The 17963-nt window shown below is 37.7% G+C and overlaps 1 protein-coding gene across 1 annotated transcript in view; it reads right to left on the minus strand.

Moving 5' to 3' along the window:
• CTNNA2 (catenin alpha 2) overlaps window positions 1-17963 on the minus strand; it is a 1353633-nt gene that overhangs the window by 1041726 nt on the left and 293944 nt on the right. The window contains exon 3 of the mRNA XM_044659266.1: window positions 10313-10479. Coding sequence (XP_044515201.1) covers window positions 10313-10479 — 167 coding nt within the window. The remainder of the gene's footprint in view (window positions 1-10312; window positions 10480-17963) is intronic.

A 17963-nucleotide genomic window follows, 5' to 3' on the forward strand; every position in this document is an offset into this window, starting at 1 on the left:
TTAATTTGATTTGTGTAATGAATATCAAACCTAGAGTCCTATCTTGGCTCTGATATTTATGCCCCGTGTCACCTTGGATAGGACTCAAATTTCTATGGGGTCTAGTCCTCTTATTTTATAGCAAATCTGGAGTGATAAACTATATCAAAAATTGCTGAAACCTTGTGGTTGCTACATCTTTAATAAGAAAGGTTTGAACTCCAATTAAAAGTCTTCTGTTGGGGCAGCTGGGTAGCTCAGTGGATTGAGAGCCAGGCCTAGAGACAGAAGTCCTAGGTTCAAATCTGGCCTCAGATACTTCCCAGCTGTGTGACCCTAGGCAAGTCACTTGACCCCCATTGCCTACCCTTACCACTCTTCTTACCTTCTGGAAGGTAAGGGTTTGTTTTTAAATAAGCAAATAAATGAATAAATGAAAGTCTTCTGTGAAATTCTCTGAGACTTTGGAAACCATGATGAGTAACATCCAAGGGCACCCAGGACACCCGGGCCTCATACAACAGATCTGGTACCAAGTCACACATGGATAATTTCAGGGAATGCTTCATTCCCACAACAACTTTGGATTTTCCACCCTGCTTATGCAAAGTGAAAATTCTATCCAGTACCTTCAGACTGAAATTTAATGGCATTTATTAGAGCTAAAGTTAAACTCTTAGATTTCAATTGAAAAAGTCACTTAATAATATGGTTCAGTGCCCACGTGTCTCAAAAAAATGAATCAAAAGCTCAATATGGTGTTCAAGAAGCAAAAAAAATCCTCAAAATTTGATTTACATTAAGAGATAATGAGGGGGCAGCTAGATGACCTCAGTTTTCTCTTGAGTTAATACACATATAAGTATAATATATATGTATATATGTCTTTGTAATCCTTAAAATTCTATATAAATCTTATTATTATTATTAAATTCAATTATAGTCATTACTCGCTCTGAGAATTTGGATTAAGATTGAATCTATCTCAGGGTCTGGACATTTTTCATGAAAGCCAAAGGTCAGCCAGGGCTCCTCACTGATATTCTCTTTTACAGAAACACCCTGCAGTAAAGCGAATCACTAAAGGACCCCTTGATGAGAAATAAATACATCAAGTCCTGCTACAGAGACCAATAAGATGAGTTTGAAAAGGGTAAAGAGAATTCATTTCAAATGACTGCTATTGAACTCAAGACCCCCCAAAAAAGATGCTATAGCAAAAGGTTGAATTGAGCTTCATTAGCAGAAGAATTTCTAATTAGGGATGATGATGCTAACACCTGGCCCTGAAGACAAGGCAGGGGCCCCTGGAGATGGTGGCCATATCTCAGTTATCTCTAGAGCAGCCCATCTAGCCACAACCATCTCAAACACAATGGATGGAAGAAAGGAGGATGCAATTTTGCAGATGGCACTGCAGCTTCTGTGGAAGTCAGCACTGCTCTGGTCACAGTCATCTGGTCCCATAGAGCCTCAGAAGGATACTTCTGAGATGGATGAGCAGTGTAAAAAAAGAGCTGCAGAGATGTTTCCTTCGGCATATGGAGCACTGAGCAAACACTACCAGCCTCAGGAAACAGCCTTCCAAAAACATGTGAGAAATGGGAATCTGGTAAATATTATGGCATCTCGTGTCACTCACTGCTGGCAGTCTGCTGGCCAACATTCAGAGGAAGCACCATTGCATGTCATTACTGGGACAACACTAAAAGAGCAAGGGAACTTGGTGTAACTTATTGGAAAGGTCATTAAAAGTATAATTTGGTAGGGGGCAGCTAGGTGGTGCAGAGGATGGTAGATATTGGGTTCAAATCTGACCTCAAACACTTCCCAGTTGTGTGACTCTGATCAAGTCACTTAATCCCCATTGCCTAGCCCTTACTGCTTTTCTGCCTTGGAACCAACACACTGGTTCTAAAGAAGAAGGCAAAAAAAGTTTTTAAGTATAATTTGTAATGTTCTGAAAGATATTTAATAGCCGCACTGCATTTAGGAACAAGCATATAACAAAGGAGCATAGTTTCAAATTTAAAATGTCATGGAGATGGGAAATATTAGGTATGTGATCTCTTTGACTTTCTGAGACTTCGCTTCATCATTTCTTCATTCATTCATTCATTAAACTGATACTGATAAAGTATCTAGAAAGTATCTAGGTCACTAGCATCTGAAAAGAAAATCATGAACATTTAAAACAAAGATCTTTAGGAAACCATGAAATTCCAAATAATCTGAGAAAATTAGAAAGGTAGTCTTCAAGGGTAGGGGTGAGGGAAGCGATGTAGCTCTGGGGATAGAGAGCCAGATCTGGTCACAGGAGGTCCTGGGTTCAGATCTATCATCAGATATTTCCTGGCTGTGTGATCCATGGCAAGACACTTAATACCAATTGTCTAGCAATTGCCCTTCTGCCTTGGAATTAATACGCAATATCAACTTTAAGACAGAAGGTAAGTTTTTTTTTTTTTTTAAGATAGTTCAGGCACAAGACCACAGAAGTCATTAAATGCCAGGATGAGAAGAAAAACAATGATAATCTTATATCACTCTTTAGTCATTTTAAAGAACTCATCAGGCAGTTTTAATCAATGTGATTCAGCCATTTCAATTGTTTCCAACTCTTCATGATCCCCCCACCCCCATTCAGGGTTTTCTTAGCAAAGATATTGGAGTGGCTTGTCATTTACTTTTCCAGGCCATTTTACAGATGATGAAACTGAGGTAAATACATTTAAGTGACTTGCCCAGGGCCTGAGATCAGATAAGAATTCAGGATATCCTGATACCAGGTTTGGGGATCCATCTATTGCACCATCTATGCTGCTCACACTAAATTCATTTTCTAATCTTCCTTCCTTCCTTTCTTCTTCCTTCCTTCTTTCCTTCCTCCCTCACTCCCTCCTTCACTCCCTCCCTCTCTCTCTCATTCTTTCTCTCTCTTATTCTTTCTCTCTCTTTCTTTCTTCCTTCCTTCCTTCCTTCCTTCCTTCCTTCCTTCCTTCCTCCTCTTCTTTCTTTCTTTCTTTCTTTCTTTCTTTCTTTCTTTCTTTCTTTCCTTCTTTCTTTCCTTCTTTCCTTCTTTCTTTCCTTCATTTTATTTGCAAAATGGCCATTCAAATATCTGCATTCTTGACTTTACAGAGTTGTTTTGTGGAAAGCACTTGGGAAACATCAAAGACCTGCAGATATTTTAGTTATTACTATTCCTAACCTGTTCAGCCAAATGTCTCTGTTTTCTGCTTTGGAGTGCTTGAAGGGAACCCCTGTTAGCAGAGGAGGGGCCTGGTTCTCATCTCTACAACCCCAACATTGTCTACCAAACGCCTTTGCATGCCAATGTTTAATACACATTTTGGAACAAATGAAAGGAGGGCAGCACTATTTGTAGTATAAACCATTGTCTTATGTTTTCAAAGTATATAAGCTTCTATCCTATACCTTTATTACTACAAAATTTAACAATATAATCTGAATACATTAGTTCAGAGCAGGCTCAATGTAAAGATCTGGGGTCTTTGCTGATGAAACTCAGTTGCTCAGAATGCCCAAAGTATGACATATCAATGGAGACTTTCTAGAAGGTCAACTGATTGTGATACATACCAGGTGGCTAGTGCCTAAATCAATATGATGCAATTTTAACAATTCAAAGTGATTATAATTCCACACCTGTGGAGGGATTTGACATGTAAATTGCTACTGTGGCATTTCACTTGAGGGCAAAACTTGGCATTTGCCTTGTGAAACCAATTCTGCTCTGTGGGTACCATTTATTGTTTCGGTATCCTCTATGTTCATTTTCTACTTAGGAAAAAAAATAATCACAGCAAATCTCATTAAACCCAACCCTCAAACTCATTCACTCAAAAAAGACATCACAAAACTCCTGTCACCAAAAAAAATATCTCATGGAGATTCAGATAGTAATGTCCTTGAACCGACAACAGAATCCACCTGTTGGAGGAAAAGGAGTATGAAGCTCTTAACCTGAAACAATAGCTTCCAAATGAAGTTTGTTAAAAGTCAAGGGAGATGGGGGGTTCAACTATCTTGACACTCTAGAGCTGCATGACCCTGGACATGTCATAATGCCATTTGCCTAGACCTTACTGCTCTTCTGTCTTGGAACCAATATTTAGTATTGATTCTAAGACAGAAGGTAAGGGTTAAAAAAAAAGCCAAGGAAGGTGCCTAAAGACTAGCAAATAGCACATAACTATAGGACAAGCATTTTGATGATGGTTTAGAAACTCTTAACAAACCTATTTGTGGGCTGATAAAATTAGGAAACAAAGAATGACAAAGAATTTGGGTATATAAAGCCCTCCATGATGTTAGGTTTTGAGGCCCTGGGCTACTTAAAATGCACTTGAAAGTAAAATATATACATAGTTATTTAGGAATTCCTCAAGGATTTATTTCCCCTGCTGAGGGAAAAGTTTAACACTTTTTCTTCAATTTCTTGAAGATATAAATGCTATAGTATTCCAATTTTCTGATGGCATTTTATTGGAATGTTAGAGTCAGGGTCCAAATAAACTGGGTGACAAATTCAGCATGCAAAATGATTTAGAACCTTGGATTGAAAGAGATAATATTTAAATTATATCCACTTGGGTTTGAAAGTTCATAAGTGTAAGGTAAGGGGATTTGTTTGGGTGACATGAAATATACATTTTTTTGCATGTCAAGATTTTCAAGGTTTTAGAAAATATATTATGAATCAACCAGGAGAGAGAAGAGTAAAAAAATGATAGAATTTTATGCATATGATGCATTCATATAGTGCTTATTTTGTTCCAGGCAGTGGGCTGAGCACTTTACCAATATCTCATTTGAATCTTAAAATAATCCGGTGAGATAAATGCCATTATTATCTTCATTATACAGGTAAGGAAACTAAGGCAAATAGAGGTTAAGTGACTTGCCCAGAGTCATCAACTTATAAGACTATGAGAATAGAATTGAACCCAGATGTTCCTCACTCTGGATATACTACTCTATCCACTCTACCACCTCGCTGGCCTAGAGGAATAAATCATTCCTACTGTACTGTGTCATCATCAGGACAGAATGAGTGCCTTATTCGATCCTGGGCACTATATTTTAAGAGTTACATTGATAAATTGAAGTACCTAGAAAAAAATCAGTATGATGAAGGGCAACATGAGGATCTGTCGGTGGAGCTAAGGCTGTGTAGCCTGAAGACCAGAAGGCTTAGGGGAGACATGAGAGGCATTGGCACATGTTTGAATAGTATGAGGGCTCATAGAAAAGAAGTGTGAAACTTGTTTCACCTGTCTACAAAGGATATAACTAATACTTTAGGGAAAGCTACAGAAAGGCAGATTTTAACTTTGTATAAGAAAAAAATATATACCCTGAAAAAAAATGCAATAGTTTGCTTCCAGAAGTAATGGGTCCTACCTCACCATATACCTTAATTAAAAGACTACATGGATGCTTTTTGAAGATGTTTAAAAGTGTATTCTAGGTGGCCTCTGAGATTCTCTAAATTTCTACACTACTTTCATGGGGAAAATAATATATAAAGCTTTATTTGTTTTTTGAGTTGGAAGGAATTTTGAAGGTCAAATGGAGTCCAACCCTTTTGTTAACAAATAAATGGATAGATAGATGGATGGGTGGATGGATGGATGGATGGATGGATGATGGGCAAATAAAGGAAAAGAATACCAGAAAATTGATTTGTACACATATATGCAGATATTTAGCAGAAGGGCTGTAATTTGAACCCATATGGACATTCTAACTAGGCATTTTTCATCTTTTCCACATGATTCAATTCTGATGCAATATAGACTACTTAAAGGCAAGCAAGTCTTATTTGTTAGAGCAGGGGTCGGCAACCTTTTTAGCTGTGAGAGCCATAAATGCCACATTTTTTAAAATGTCATTTCGTGAGAGCCGTGCAGTGCTCACAGTGCAGCTCCTGTAACAGCGCCTGAAAAAAAATGGACTTTATGGCTCCTGCAGAAAGAGCCAGATCTGGCCATCAAAAGAGCCAGATAGGGCTCGAGAGCCATACATTGCCGACCCCTGTGTTAGATGATGCCAAGTTCACGATACTCCACGGGGTAAAGGAGCCATTTTGTTTAGTTTAATAAAGTAAACATATTTTCAAAAGATATTTAAAACGATGCTCTTCAAAATGTTTTTTACAATACTAAGTTCATTTTATTTGTCATCTATATTTCTCACATAAAGATAAATAATGTAACCTTTTTAAGAACAAGCAATAAAATAAAGCTTATAACTAAATTGTTTGGTTCTTTAACTGGAAAAAATAGTCACATAGTACCCTATATAGCTTTCTAACCAAAAGATATGTAAAGATTGGCTTTTTTTGTTCCTCCATCTAAGACAAACCAAATAAGAATAATGTAAGGAATGAGGCATATAAAGAGAAGTAAAATAAAGTGATAGGATAGAAGAAAAATACAGGAACAAAAAAAGGAAATGAAAAGGTAGGAGGCTATAATGTTCACATTAGAGATTCTTTTGTATAAGATGGACTCCAAAATACAAATTAAATAGAAAAGGGTGTTTTTTTTCTAAACACATTAGTCATATTTTATGTTTGTTTCTCTCTCTTTCTCTCTCTCTCTCTCTCTCTCTCTCTCTCTCTCTCTCTCTCTTGCTCTCGCTCTCGCTCTGTGTGTGTGTGTGTGTGTGTGTGTGTGTGTGTGTGTTGGAAAGTGCAATGCCATTCAACTAACTCTTCTTTCCAATGTTCCAACAGGGACAGAAGTGTAGTTCAGGTTGGGCACAGCTACCTGTAGTTCTGGAATGGTGCCACTAGATGGCGACACACTACTACAGCTCTGTTAAACCAACCCAGCTTCCAGCCTCAGGAAGGTGTTATCTAATTCATGCTGGTACTTAATTACAGAACTGACAGCCTGACAAGGCTACTTAGTATGGCTGAGCTGACCTTTCCATGCATTTGTAATAAGTACACCTTCCCAAGCTTTTGCATTCGTGAAGCGATGGCTATTTGTACCAGAGATAGGAGCGACCAAATTGGGCAGACAAAATCCAAGAGCAGAGTGACAGACAGTAAGAGCCTCAATACACAGCAGGCTAGGGAGAGTTTTAAAGGGCAGCCTCCATAGGGGGGCACTGAGCACGGGGACAGGGGCTTTTCGTCCAGCCTCCCACTCTACCCCATGACTGGATCCCCAAATAAAACCACACACACAAAGGTGTGTGGGGGGAGAGAGAGACAGACAGACAGAGACAGACAGAGAGAGAGACAGAGAGAATTGAGAGACAGAGAGACAGAGACAGAGAGAATTGAGAGACACAGAGAGAGAGACAGAGAGAGAGAAAGAGACAGAGACAGACAGAGACAGACTAACAGGGACAGACAGAGACAGAGAGAGAGAGAGAGACAGAGAGAGACAGAGAGAGACAGAGAGAGACAGAGAGAGACAGAGAGGGAAGGGGAGAGCAAGAGGGAGGGAGAGAGAATGAGAGAATGAGATAGACAGAGACAGAGAGAAAGAGGGAGACAGTCAGATAGAGAAAAAGAAAGAGAGACAGAAACAGAGAGATAGAAGCAAGATGAGAGACAGAGAGACAGACAGAGAGACAGAGAGAGAGACAGAGCCAGGGAGACAGAGACAAAGACAGAGAGACAGAGAGAAAGACTGAGGCCGAGAGACACAGACACAAACAGAAAGACACACAGACACCAGGCAACCAGTCTTAGCAGCATGAGACAGAAGACAATATTATTTTATGCCATTAACATCCAGCTGTAGATAGGATTCCTGCCTATCCTCCCCATTGTTGGCCTAAGTGAGAGAGGGGGGATGAGCATAGGTGACAAGGCCAATGTGGGAAGGAACAGAACAATCCCCACATTCTCCTTGTCAGGGTTAATTGACATACATCTGGGATGGTACTTCAAGCCAAGCTCCCTAAAATCATGGACAATGAACACCTGTAGAGCTGAGGATCCTTAAAGAGGGGGCCCCATTCCACATTCTAACAGGTGAACTCCTTCCACTCCTCATGGTCCTAACAAGGACCATTCCTGCCCTTGGGAGGCCCAGCACCCTGATTTGGGTATGATTTTCTTGAATAATGAGAGCAGATAACATGTGCAAGCGGGAAATGCTCCCAAAGTGGAGAAATGCTAAATCTCTGATAATTGGTGATATTTTGTTGTTAATATCTAACCTGTCATTTTCTCTATTCTCAAAACTCCCTAAGAGGAAACTCCCTCCACCAATGTAGATTTGTAACTTCTTGTATTAAGGCACTTGTTGGGAGAAAGTGACAGGTCAGACCCTAAGAGGTTCCAATAATCACCCAGACTCATGGAGGTAGAGTGTGTAAGAATGCAGGACTTGAACACAGTTCTTCGTGATTCCAAGCTGGCCCTCTCCTCTGGGGCTTTCTCTCCACTGGTAATATGATAGATCAAAAAGTCTTTCTCACTGATTGAGAGGCAGATGGGTCAAGCGTAAAGTTCATAGATTTGGAGTCAGGAAGAACCAGATTTGGAACTTGCTGCAGATACCAGCTGAATTTCTCTTCTGACTAGCTGTGTGACTCTAGGCAACCTCCCAATGCTCATTAGAAATACAAAATGTGGAAAGTACTAGCACATTGCTGTGTTTCAATACAAAAGGCATATAGGGGCAGCTGGGTGATAACAGTGGATAGAATGCTAGAGCTAGAGTACAGAAGACCTGGATTCAAATGTGACCTCAGATACTTCCTTACTAAGTGACCTGGGGCAAGTCATTTAATCCTATTATCTAGACCACCATTTTTTATTTTTATCTTAGAATTGATACTAAGACAGAAGGTAAAGACTTTTTTTAAGGGCATAGGGGGTAGCTGGGTGGCTTAGTGTTTTGAGAGCCAGGCTGAGAGATGGGAGGTCCTGGGTTCAAATCTGACCTTGGACAGTCAGCTGTTTGACCCTGGGCAAGTCACTTGACCCCCATTGCCTAGCCCTTACCACTCTTCTGCCCTAGAACCAATACACAGAATTGATTCTAAGAGAGAAGATAAGGGTTTAAAAAAGTAAAGGGAATATAACATTTTTGGCAAACCGTAACAAACTCATAAAGCTATCTATAATTTTGAGCATTATTAGTCATTCTTTATAGCCCCCTTTTTCTGGAATTGAGGCCCATTAAATGCTTCATTGTTGCATCCCAAAATATTCAGGTTAAAGGAAATTCTCCCTTCCTCTGGGCTCATTCAAGCTGATGGCTAGTGTGAAGTGTCTCACTGAAGTTTCCCTATGAAATGCCTTCTCAAATCAGGCTCTAAGACTGACTTGGAACACTGAGACGTTACACGAGTCTTCCATGCTCAGAGGTGTGACTTGTCCCCATGCCTTTCTGACTCTGAGAGGGGATCTCTTCCCCACTGTCACAGGCTGCTTTCTCCTTTATAATTGAATGATTTTGTAAAACGAACAAATAAAGCATGAAGAAACCACAAATGAATAAATAAACAAGCAAAGGAACAAATGAATGGATAAAGAAATGAATGAATGAATGGATAGCTAAATTGATGGAGAAGAAAACTGAGGTTCAATGATCTGTCCAAGATTTAGGAGTAAATAAGCAGAAGAACATAGATTTTTACCCAGGCAGTAAACGCCAAATTGGGATATCCATAATCAGAAATCTAGGTTTCAGGGTGTTTTGTCAATGTCTCTAAATAATGGGCTTATTAGAAAGGGAAACTGAGGTAAACTATCATTCAGAGAGAAGTTCAGTCCAGGGAATGCTTCACTTCCTGGGTCTGGCTATGGAAAAGAGAAAGGGATCGGCTTCTTTCGTCTCTTCCTGACCCTCCTCAGCCTTGCCCCATGACACTTAATTCTAAATACAGACCCACCTTAGCTTGAACAAATGGGATGTAGGGGGCCATTGGACAAGTCACCATGAATAGTTCATAGACCAACCACAGGCATGAAGGAGCTAAATTATGAGTCTGAATCTAGGACTGAGGCCAATGAAGTCTCTGGACTCCCTCCTCCTCTATAAAATGCCTTCGACATCCTACGTAAAAGATCTGTTGGTGCAAACCTAGATGGTGTAAACCTAGAAGACGGAGCTGTGTTCCTTTGCGAATGGAAGGGATTTTCATGTGTTACTGTGTATTTAACAAACAAAAACAGGCACCAATGCCAGATTCAGAGGAAAGAATACAAAACCACTGGGGCAAATCATATGATAATCATGTGCATCCCCAGAAGGCAGTCATTGCATGCTTAATTGCCATTATATAGTTCAAAATGATTCCCCGCAAAAGAGAGATTTTCAAAAGTCATACTCACAATCTTCAAGTGAGATAAAAGTCTCATGACATCGGCCATGTCAGCTAAGATGAGCAAACGTGTTACAGCTGATAGCAAAGCTCGGGCGGCCCGGACCATGGTGCCACGCTTCACCGATGAACACGGGTCATCAGCAAATTCAGAAGAGGCAATTCTCATGGTTTCACCTACAAGACAAAAGAGAAAAAATGATTCATCCAGATTTGATTTTCCATTATATATCCTGAAATGATGATGGTGGTATAATAATAATGATAATAATAGTAATAATCATCCCAAAGACCAATGAACAAATGTACTGTTGCTGATCAGACAAGGTTTATGATCTTCTTTAAGCCTCAACTACCACAAACTCTCTTTTAAAGAGCTAATCGCCTTGTTATGTATACCTTTTAAAATGCCTAGTTGTAGTTCTCATCAGTCACTGGATGGAGATTTCCTGAATTGTATTCATTCATAAAGAGGACTATTATGTAACTAAAAGGGAGTCTTAGAAGAGACAGAGCCGCAGAATCGTACTATTTGTATAAAGTATAGGATGTCAGCAACCATCCAAGTCCAACCCATGTGGAAAAGGAATTGCCTGCAATAAGGGGTTATCAAACTGATGCATGTAGACCTCAAAGGAGGAGGAGGAACCCACTAGATCCTGAGGCAGCTCGTTGCCCTTTGAAAGAGCTTGGGAAATTTCTTAGGAAATTATACCTGACATCAGGCCTAAATTGGCCTCTTTGTAACTTCTACCCATTGCTCCTGAGGCAACCTATCTACTCTCTGGGGACAAATCAAATGAAGTTTAATCCTTCATCCACTTGACAGCACTTTTAATAATGGAAGACAATTAACACGTCCACAGACTTTTCTCTCTTCTAGGCTAAAACACTCATTTCTTATAGATGATCCTCATGTGATATGAAGCCAATGTGCTCATCAATTTTGGTTGATTTAAACAAATTTGGTTATTTTACTTTGGACATTCTCTAGTTTTTCAGTGTCCTTCTTATACTGTAGTATCAAGAACCAAACAACCTACTTCACATGATGGTGGAAGAGGGAGGATTATAGCTTCCCTATAGTTATAGCTCTAAATACAGTCCATGTTTAATTTTTTTTATTATATCAAATTTTTGACTCATATCAAACTCGTTTATTCCTTTCAGTCCTTTCAGTCAGGTCTTCCTCTTGTTAACTTCATTTATTTTGTTTTCTTAACAGATATTGGAGTGGTATTTTACAGACAGGGAGTTGTGGTAAACTTGATTAAGTGACTTTCCCAGGGTCATACAGCTAGTATATATCTAAAGTCAGACTTGAACTCATGAAGATGAGTCTTTCTAATTCCAGCCCAGTAATCTAACTACTAAACCATGTTAAGCTTCACATTTACTAAAATAAAAAAAATACAAAATAGATCATTTTCAGGATATCTGCTATATAGTCATTCCTTCTCTTTATTGTTCTGGTAAAGCTGTTTTTTAGTAGCCAAGTAAAAGATTTTACATGGTTCATTATGATTTACATCTTTTTAGAGCAGGCCTAATTTTCTAGTCTAGTGATGGTGAAGCTTTTAGAAACTGTGTGCTATCCCTGTCCCAGTCTTTGTGCCATGCCTCACCTATGCAGAATGTGTGCCATGCACCACCCCCTCATACCAGATTGCGTGCAATGCTCTGCCCCCACCAGATACTGAATGCCTACCCTTACCCCAGACAGGAGAGGGAGAAAGGGAGGGGAGTGTCCTGAGCTCTACTCAGGGAGGGTGAGGCACCTGTGGAGAGAGGGATGGGAGTGGCCTGAGTGCTCCACTCAGGGAAGGGAGTAAGCACATTCATTGGGTTGCTGGGCAGAAGGGTGAGGAGGTGTGGTAGAGAGGGGGAAGAGAGCAGCTCCACCTGAGTCCCTCTACCTTTCTAGTAAATTACTCTGGCTCATGATGGTACATGTGCTCACAGAGAGGTCTCTGCTTGCCATCTTTGACACATATACTATAGGTTCACCATCATGGCTCTAGTCTATCAAGATTGTACAAATCTGATGTATATTTTATACCATAACTTTATCCATGTCACTGATAAAAAAAAAGCACAGGAATAAGCACATATTCTTAAGGTACTCTATTAGAGACCTCCTACTCTATTGATTTTGAATCATTAATAATTATAAACTGAATGCTATCATCAAATTAGTTCAGACTCTATCTAATGGTCTTATTATTTAGTATAGAGGTATCCATCCAATAGTCCCCAAGTTCCTACTCTAATCAGATAAAAAATGTAATTCGTATATATTTAACAAAATTAATACATTATGATAGAAGAGATGTTAATTTGTAGTTTTCTGAGTCAAAATTTGACCTTCATGGAGCCAATTCTATTTGAACTTGATACCTTTGGTGTAGTATATGTTTTTCCACTTTCTGTAAGAGAACACTATGATATATCTGAACAAAATCCTAGCTAAATTTTGGTCAAATATCCCCTCAGGGGTTCCTTGATCTCTTAGAATAGTAATCATATGAAAATCAAAAAGAAGCTTAGTCTGGCAAAATTTGGTTTTGAGGATTTGATATGCTCTGTACAATCACTCTTTCCTAAGCTCAACATTTATCAACCATATCATTAATGATATGTTCTCAAAGTTTCTCAGGATTTAAAGAAAATAGCACTATTCTATCACTTATAGGCTTTCTTAGCCCTCTGTCTCCTTGGTATCTATTTCCTATTTGTAATGTTTCATATGTCATCTAAATATGCTATTTAAGATGAGAAAATTGAGTTCCACATAGAGAAGGAAAGTGACTTGCCCTAGTCACATGGGTATTAATTGATAGAATCAAGATGAACTAAGATTTATTGATATCAAATCCTACTTTTTCCATTACATTAAGATACTACTTATTAAATATGAATAGAGAATCCATTTAGATTATTTTTAATTCATGTAAATGAAGGTTCATTTTCTCTATCTCTGCTTTTACCTCTGTCTCTAACTGCTTTTACTCTCTTGGTCTCTGTTACAGCATCTATGTGTCAGTTTCTCTCTGTCTCTTTTTTGTTTCTCTCTCTCTCTCTCTGTCTCTCTCTCTCTGTCTCTCTCTCTCTCTCTCTCTCTCTCTCTCTGTCTCTCTCTCTCTGTCTCTGTCTCTCTCTGTCTCTCTCTCTCTCTGTCTCTCTCTCTCTCTGTCTCTCTCTCTCTCTCTCTCTCTCTCTCTCTCTCTCTCTCTCTCTTTTTCTCTATGCAAATCTCCATTTTGACTAATGAGTACTGTTTATTTGAACTATGGCATGATGGTGGTGGTAGAGGAAAATTAATGAAGCAGTTGTGAATAATGGAGTAAACTAAGACTAATTGATTGAGAAGCATGTGAAACACAAGACATTGACTTCATCAAGACAGTATTCTAACCAAAATGAATTATTGAAACAAATCTACATATTCAAATTTTCTTGTTAGTTAAGAAGGAAAATTTCTCAACTGATGTAACCATAGGAATGCATTGATTCCATTTATTGGTAGCTACCACTAAAAAAGAAACTTTAAGAAAAAATAATACATTTCTTTGGTTATTTTATATGTTTCATTCAAAACCTGTTATCACATGGCTCATTTTATTGTTTATTCCTGTGTAAAACTTTTGACATTTTGCAGTGCATCTGGATGCAATGAAATAATTTTAGTGTGTGCTTAAAAGAAAACACTCATCCTCATGATGATGCTATTTTAGATCAAGGAAATGTGTCGATGTATATGAAATATATTATACTGTTAGATTCAAAAGGAAGCTGCCATCTACAATAGCCATATTAGACTTGCAGATTGGCTCAGTCTTTATGCTCAACACAAACAACCTCAAGTTTTACAGCCCATGTGAAACTTAAACATTCATTACTGTATTGTCACAAAGGCACATTGTCAAGATTTATCTGGTCCTAAAGGACCAGATAAACTTTAAAGGGAAGGCAGGTAGTTTGAAAATATATATTTAGGCCAACAGCAGAACCATACATCAGATCAATTTTGCAGATATTAAAATAAAGCCTTCCACAGAAAGGCAATAAAAGCATCTCACCCAAATACCCCAAGACAAACAAGTATGCTCTGTCTCTGTGCATCTCTGTCTCTTTCTGTCTCTATCTCTCCCTATATCTCTATATTTGTATTCATTTATCTCTCCCTCTCTCTCTGCCTTTGTCTCTCTGTATTTTTCTCTCTTTGTCTCTCATCCACTACTAGACAAGATGTAACATAAAAAAGACAAACTGGGAAGGGAGGTCATGCTGAAGTGTGGTCATAAAAAAACAACCTAAAATTTTGAAGGTGGGAGTTCATGGAATGCAACTAGCCTAAACCACATTGTACCGGCAAAAAAAAATCCCTTCTATAATACCAACCACAAATACATGTCATTGATATCCTTTTCTTGAATCACTCCAGTGAGGTGTGGGGGGGAACCTATGATTTCCTGAAATAGCCTACTTAATCTTTGGATATTTCTAATAGGTGGGAAGATTTTCCTTCCATTAAAAATCATTTCTTTTGTGTTTTCCACTAATTTATCATTTTCTGCCTTATGAGAACAAGGAAATTTAAACTGAATTAAAATAATTATTAACCACCTATTATGAGTAAGACACTTTGCTAGATGCAGAATATTTAACCAGCTTTCAATTTGATAGCTCAGAGGATGGCCTTAATATCCCTTGTAAATATTCTTCTCTCTAGGATAACTATATCCATTTCTTTCAAGTAATCCTCATATGCTGTGGTCTCTAGTCCAGGATTTTAGTCAAGAAATAATATAAGCTCCTTCATATGGGGAAGTGCTTCATTTTTTCTCTGTACCTTCAGGACTTTAGTGCACAGTAGTTAAATGATTTTTTAAGATGTTGATTGAATGGCAGTTCTAAAAAGCTTGTCATCTATGTACTCAGCCTAATCACTGACAAAATTCTTAAAGAGGTAGTTGTCCAAAACTCTCTTCAAGCTGGCATTGGGTTTATTAGTGACTATTACCTTTGTATCTGTATGTTCTATCCCCAAAATATTAATTTTACTACTATAAAACCCAGATATCTGCAACATAAGAAACTTTGCCAAATGTTTCATTGGAATCGAAATATCATATCTTTAGCTTTTCTTTAATCTAGTAGTGGAGTGACTGACAAAAAAGGAAATTAGATGAGTCTAGCATGAGCCATTCTTGATAAAGTCACACCTACTTTTTTGTGATCACTCTTTCCCTTGTGTGTGTACAAACCACCCACTTGAATTTTGTCATGAATAGAATTCAAGCTTGCTGATTTTAGCTTATAGAATTCATTCAATTTTCCCCCTGGAAACTAAGACATATGCTTCTCTCTAATTTTGTATCAACTCTCCTATTCTCCAAATTCTTTTAATGTCACCAACAGTGAATGAGAAATCAAAGCTTTGTATTCTTTCAGGACTCAAGGATTTTTGTTAACTAAAGAATCATAACTTGAACTCATTGCATGTAGAATAGACAATGACTTTCAATGGATTCCCATGAAATATTAATGATTTATCCATCCTCCCCAATTAAAGAAAAATCTGGGGGAAAAATGAGGCAAAATAAAGAGTTCAGGAGGTTAGCCAACTCAACATTGTTTTCACCCAGCCAACTCATCCCTGATAAAGAGTCATACACATTCATAATATAATATATGCATATAATGTATTAATATATAAAATTTGTACATAATATAGGATATATAAGTTAACATGTAATATTATATGTTTATATATAGGTGTATATATGTATATATATTTGTCACACGCTATGACTATCCCCACTTCCTTCTTCTTTTCTTGTCCTTAACATTTATTGTCAGCCTTTGGTCATCCTTAACATTATTTCTAAAAAACATTTTTTTTAAGTTGTGTTCTGTGTCTTTGATTATTTACATGATTTCTCCTTTCTTGCTCCATCTTCTATACATGTAAAAGAATCTTGCTGAGGCTAAAATTATGGGATTGCTACTATTCAATAAACTATGTAGCTACTAAAGAAAAAAATACCATATGTTAGCAGGTAGCCAAAAATTATTTAGGAAAAAACCAGCATAAATATTGATTTGTTATGGACCAATCACAAGAGAAAACATAGATGTGTATTTTAGGTGTAGAGTCCTCTCGCCCATTCTCATCCCTACTACAAGGAATAGACAGTTGGATTCCATTATAATTGATTGGTACTCTGGATAAATGTTGTATGAAACAATATTAACAAGAGAGTAATTTAGATCCAAAAGAGCAACAGCAGCTATGGTTAAGATCAAATGTGATAATCTATATAAAATGCTCTTCAAACAATAAAGTCATACATTAATATTAACTGTTATGGTAGTATTGTTTTATATAAACATAATATCCAGACTTGACATTTTCTCCAACTGTCCCCCATGCTTGATTGCTCCTCATCTTCAAATCTTGGTGTCCCTGATTTTTTTTTCAGGTATCAGCTAAAATCTCACCTGCAATGAGAAGCCTTTCTTGAATCCTCTTAAACCTAGCACCTTCTCTCTGTTGGTTATCACAAACACACACAGACACACACAGACACTCATGCACACATACATATATTTACATATTGTATATAAAACATATACCTATGTATAATATCAGCAATAATTTATTAAGCATCTCTTATATTGCAGTCACTGGGCTAAATAATGGAAATATGAAGAAAGGAGAAAGACAACCCAAACCAACAAGCAGCTCACAGTCTAATGAGGGTAACAGCATGCATTTCATCTTTTTTTCCTTTCTTCACATTCCCGCTACTTAGCCTAGTGCTTGGCACATAAGATGTACTCAATAAATGGTTCAGTGATATAATTATAATAGTCCATGTGGCCACCCATTCTAGGGTGAAGTTTCATGATATTCTAGTCACGGGAGAAAGATCTTGGTTATCATTTACTTATGATGATATCTCAACTTTTTAATGCTTTAAGAAACTTTGGGTTCAGCATGCTTGATTCCAGCACAAAACTAGTCTTTCCCCACAAAAAGCTAATATAGCATAAAAGCAAGCTAATCTAATGCCACTGCCCCAAGGAATAGAAAGCTGAAGCAGACCTAATGAGCCAAGAGAGCATCCATTTCACAGGGAACCATTTTTTAAGAACCCTCCACAAAACCAATAAAATGCCCATATTAGCCAAAATCTGGCTGTGCAAATGCAAATACAATGCAAGAACATAATGATTACTTTAAGATGGGTGTATGAATTGATACACATAAATATATCAATACATACACAAATATATATGTATACACATATATTTGTAGATCGGTATCCATACATATATGTGCATATGTAAATATTTATGATCTAATTTAATGAACTTGAAAAAACTATTCAATCTATACATAGAAAAAGACTTTACAAAACAGGATTTCAAAAACAACCCAATTTGAAGTTGCCTGAGACATTAATGGCTCTTTTATTTTTACAGGCTTGAGTGCAAGCAATTAAAAAGAGAACCCTAATTTTTAAAGCAAACTTAAGGGATCGATCACTGTATTCAGTCAGTCAAGAAGCATTTATTGAGTGTTTACCATATTCCAGACATATTCTAATGGGGGAGACAGTGTTCAAACAAATATGTACATTCAAGATATGTGA

This window comes from Gracilinanus agilis, chromosome 2 (assembly GCF_016433145.1).
Source record: "Gracilinanus agilis isolate LMUSP501 chromosome 2, AgileGrace, whole genome shotgun sequence".
Taxonomy (NCBI): Eukaryota; Metazoa; Chordata; class Mammalia; order Didelphimorphia; family Didelphidae; genus Gracilinanus; species Gracilinanus agilis.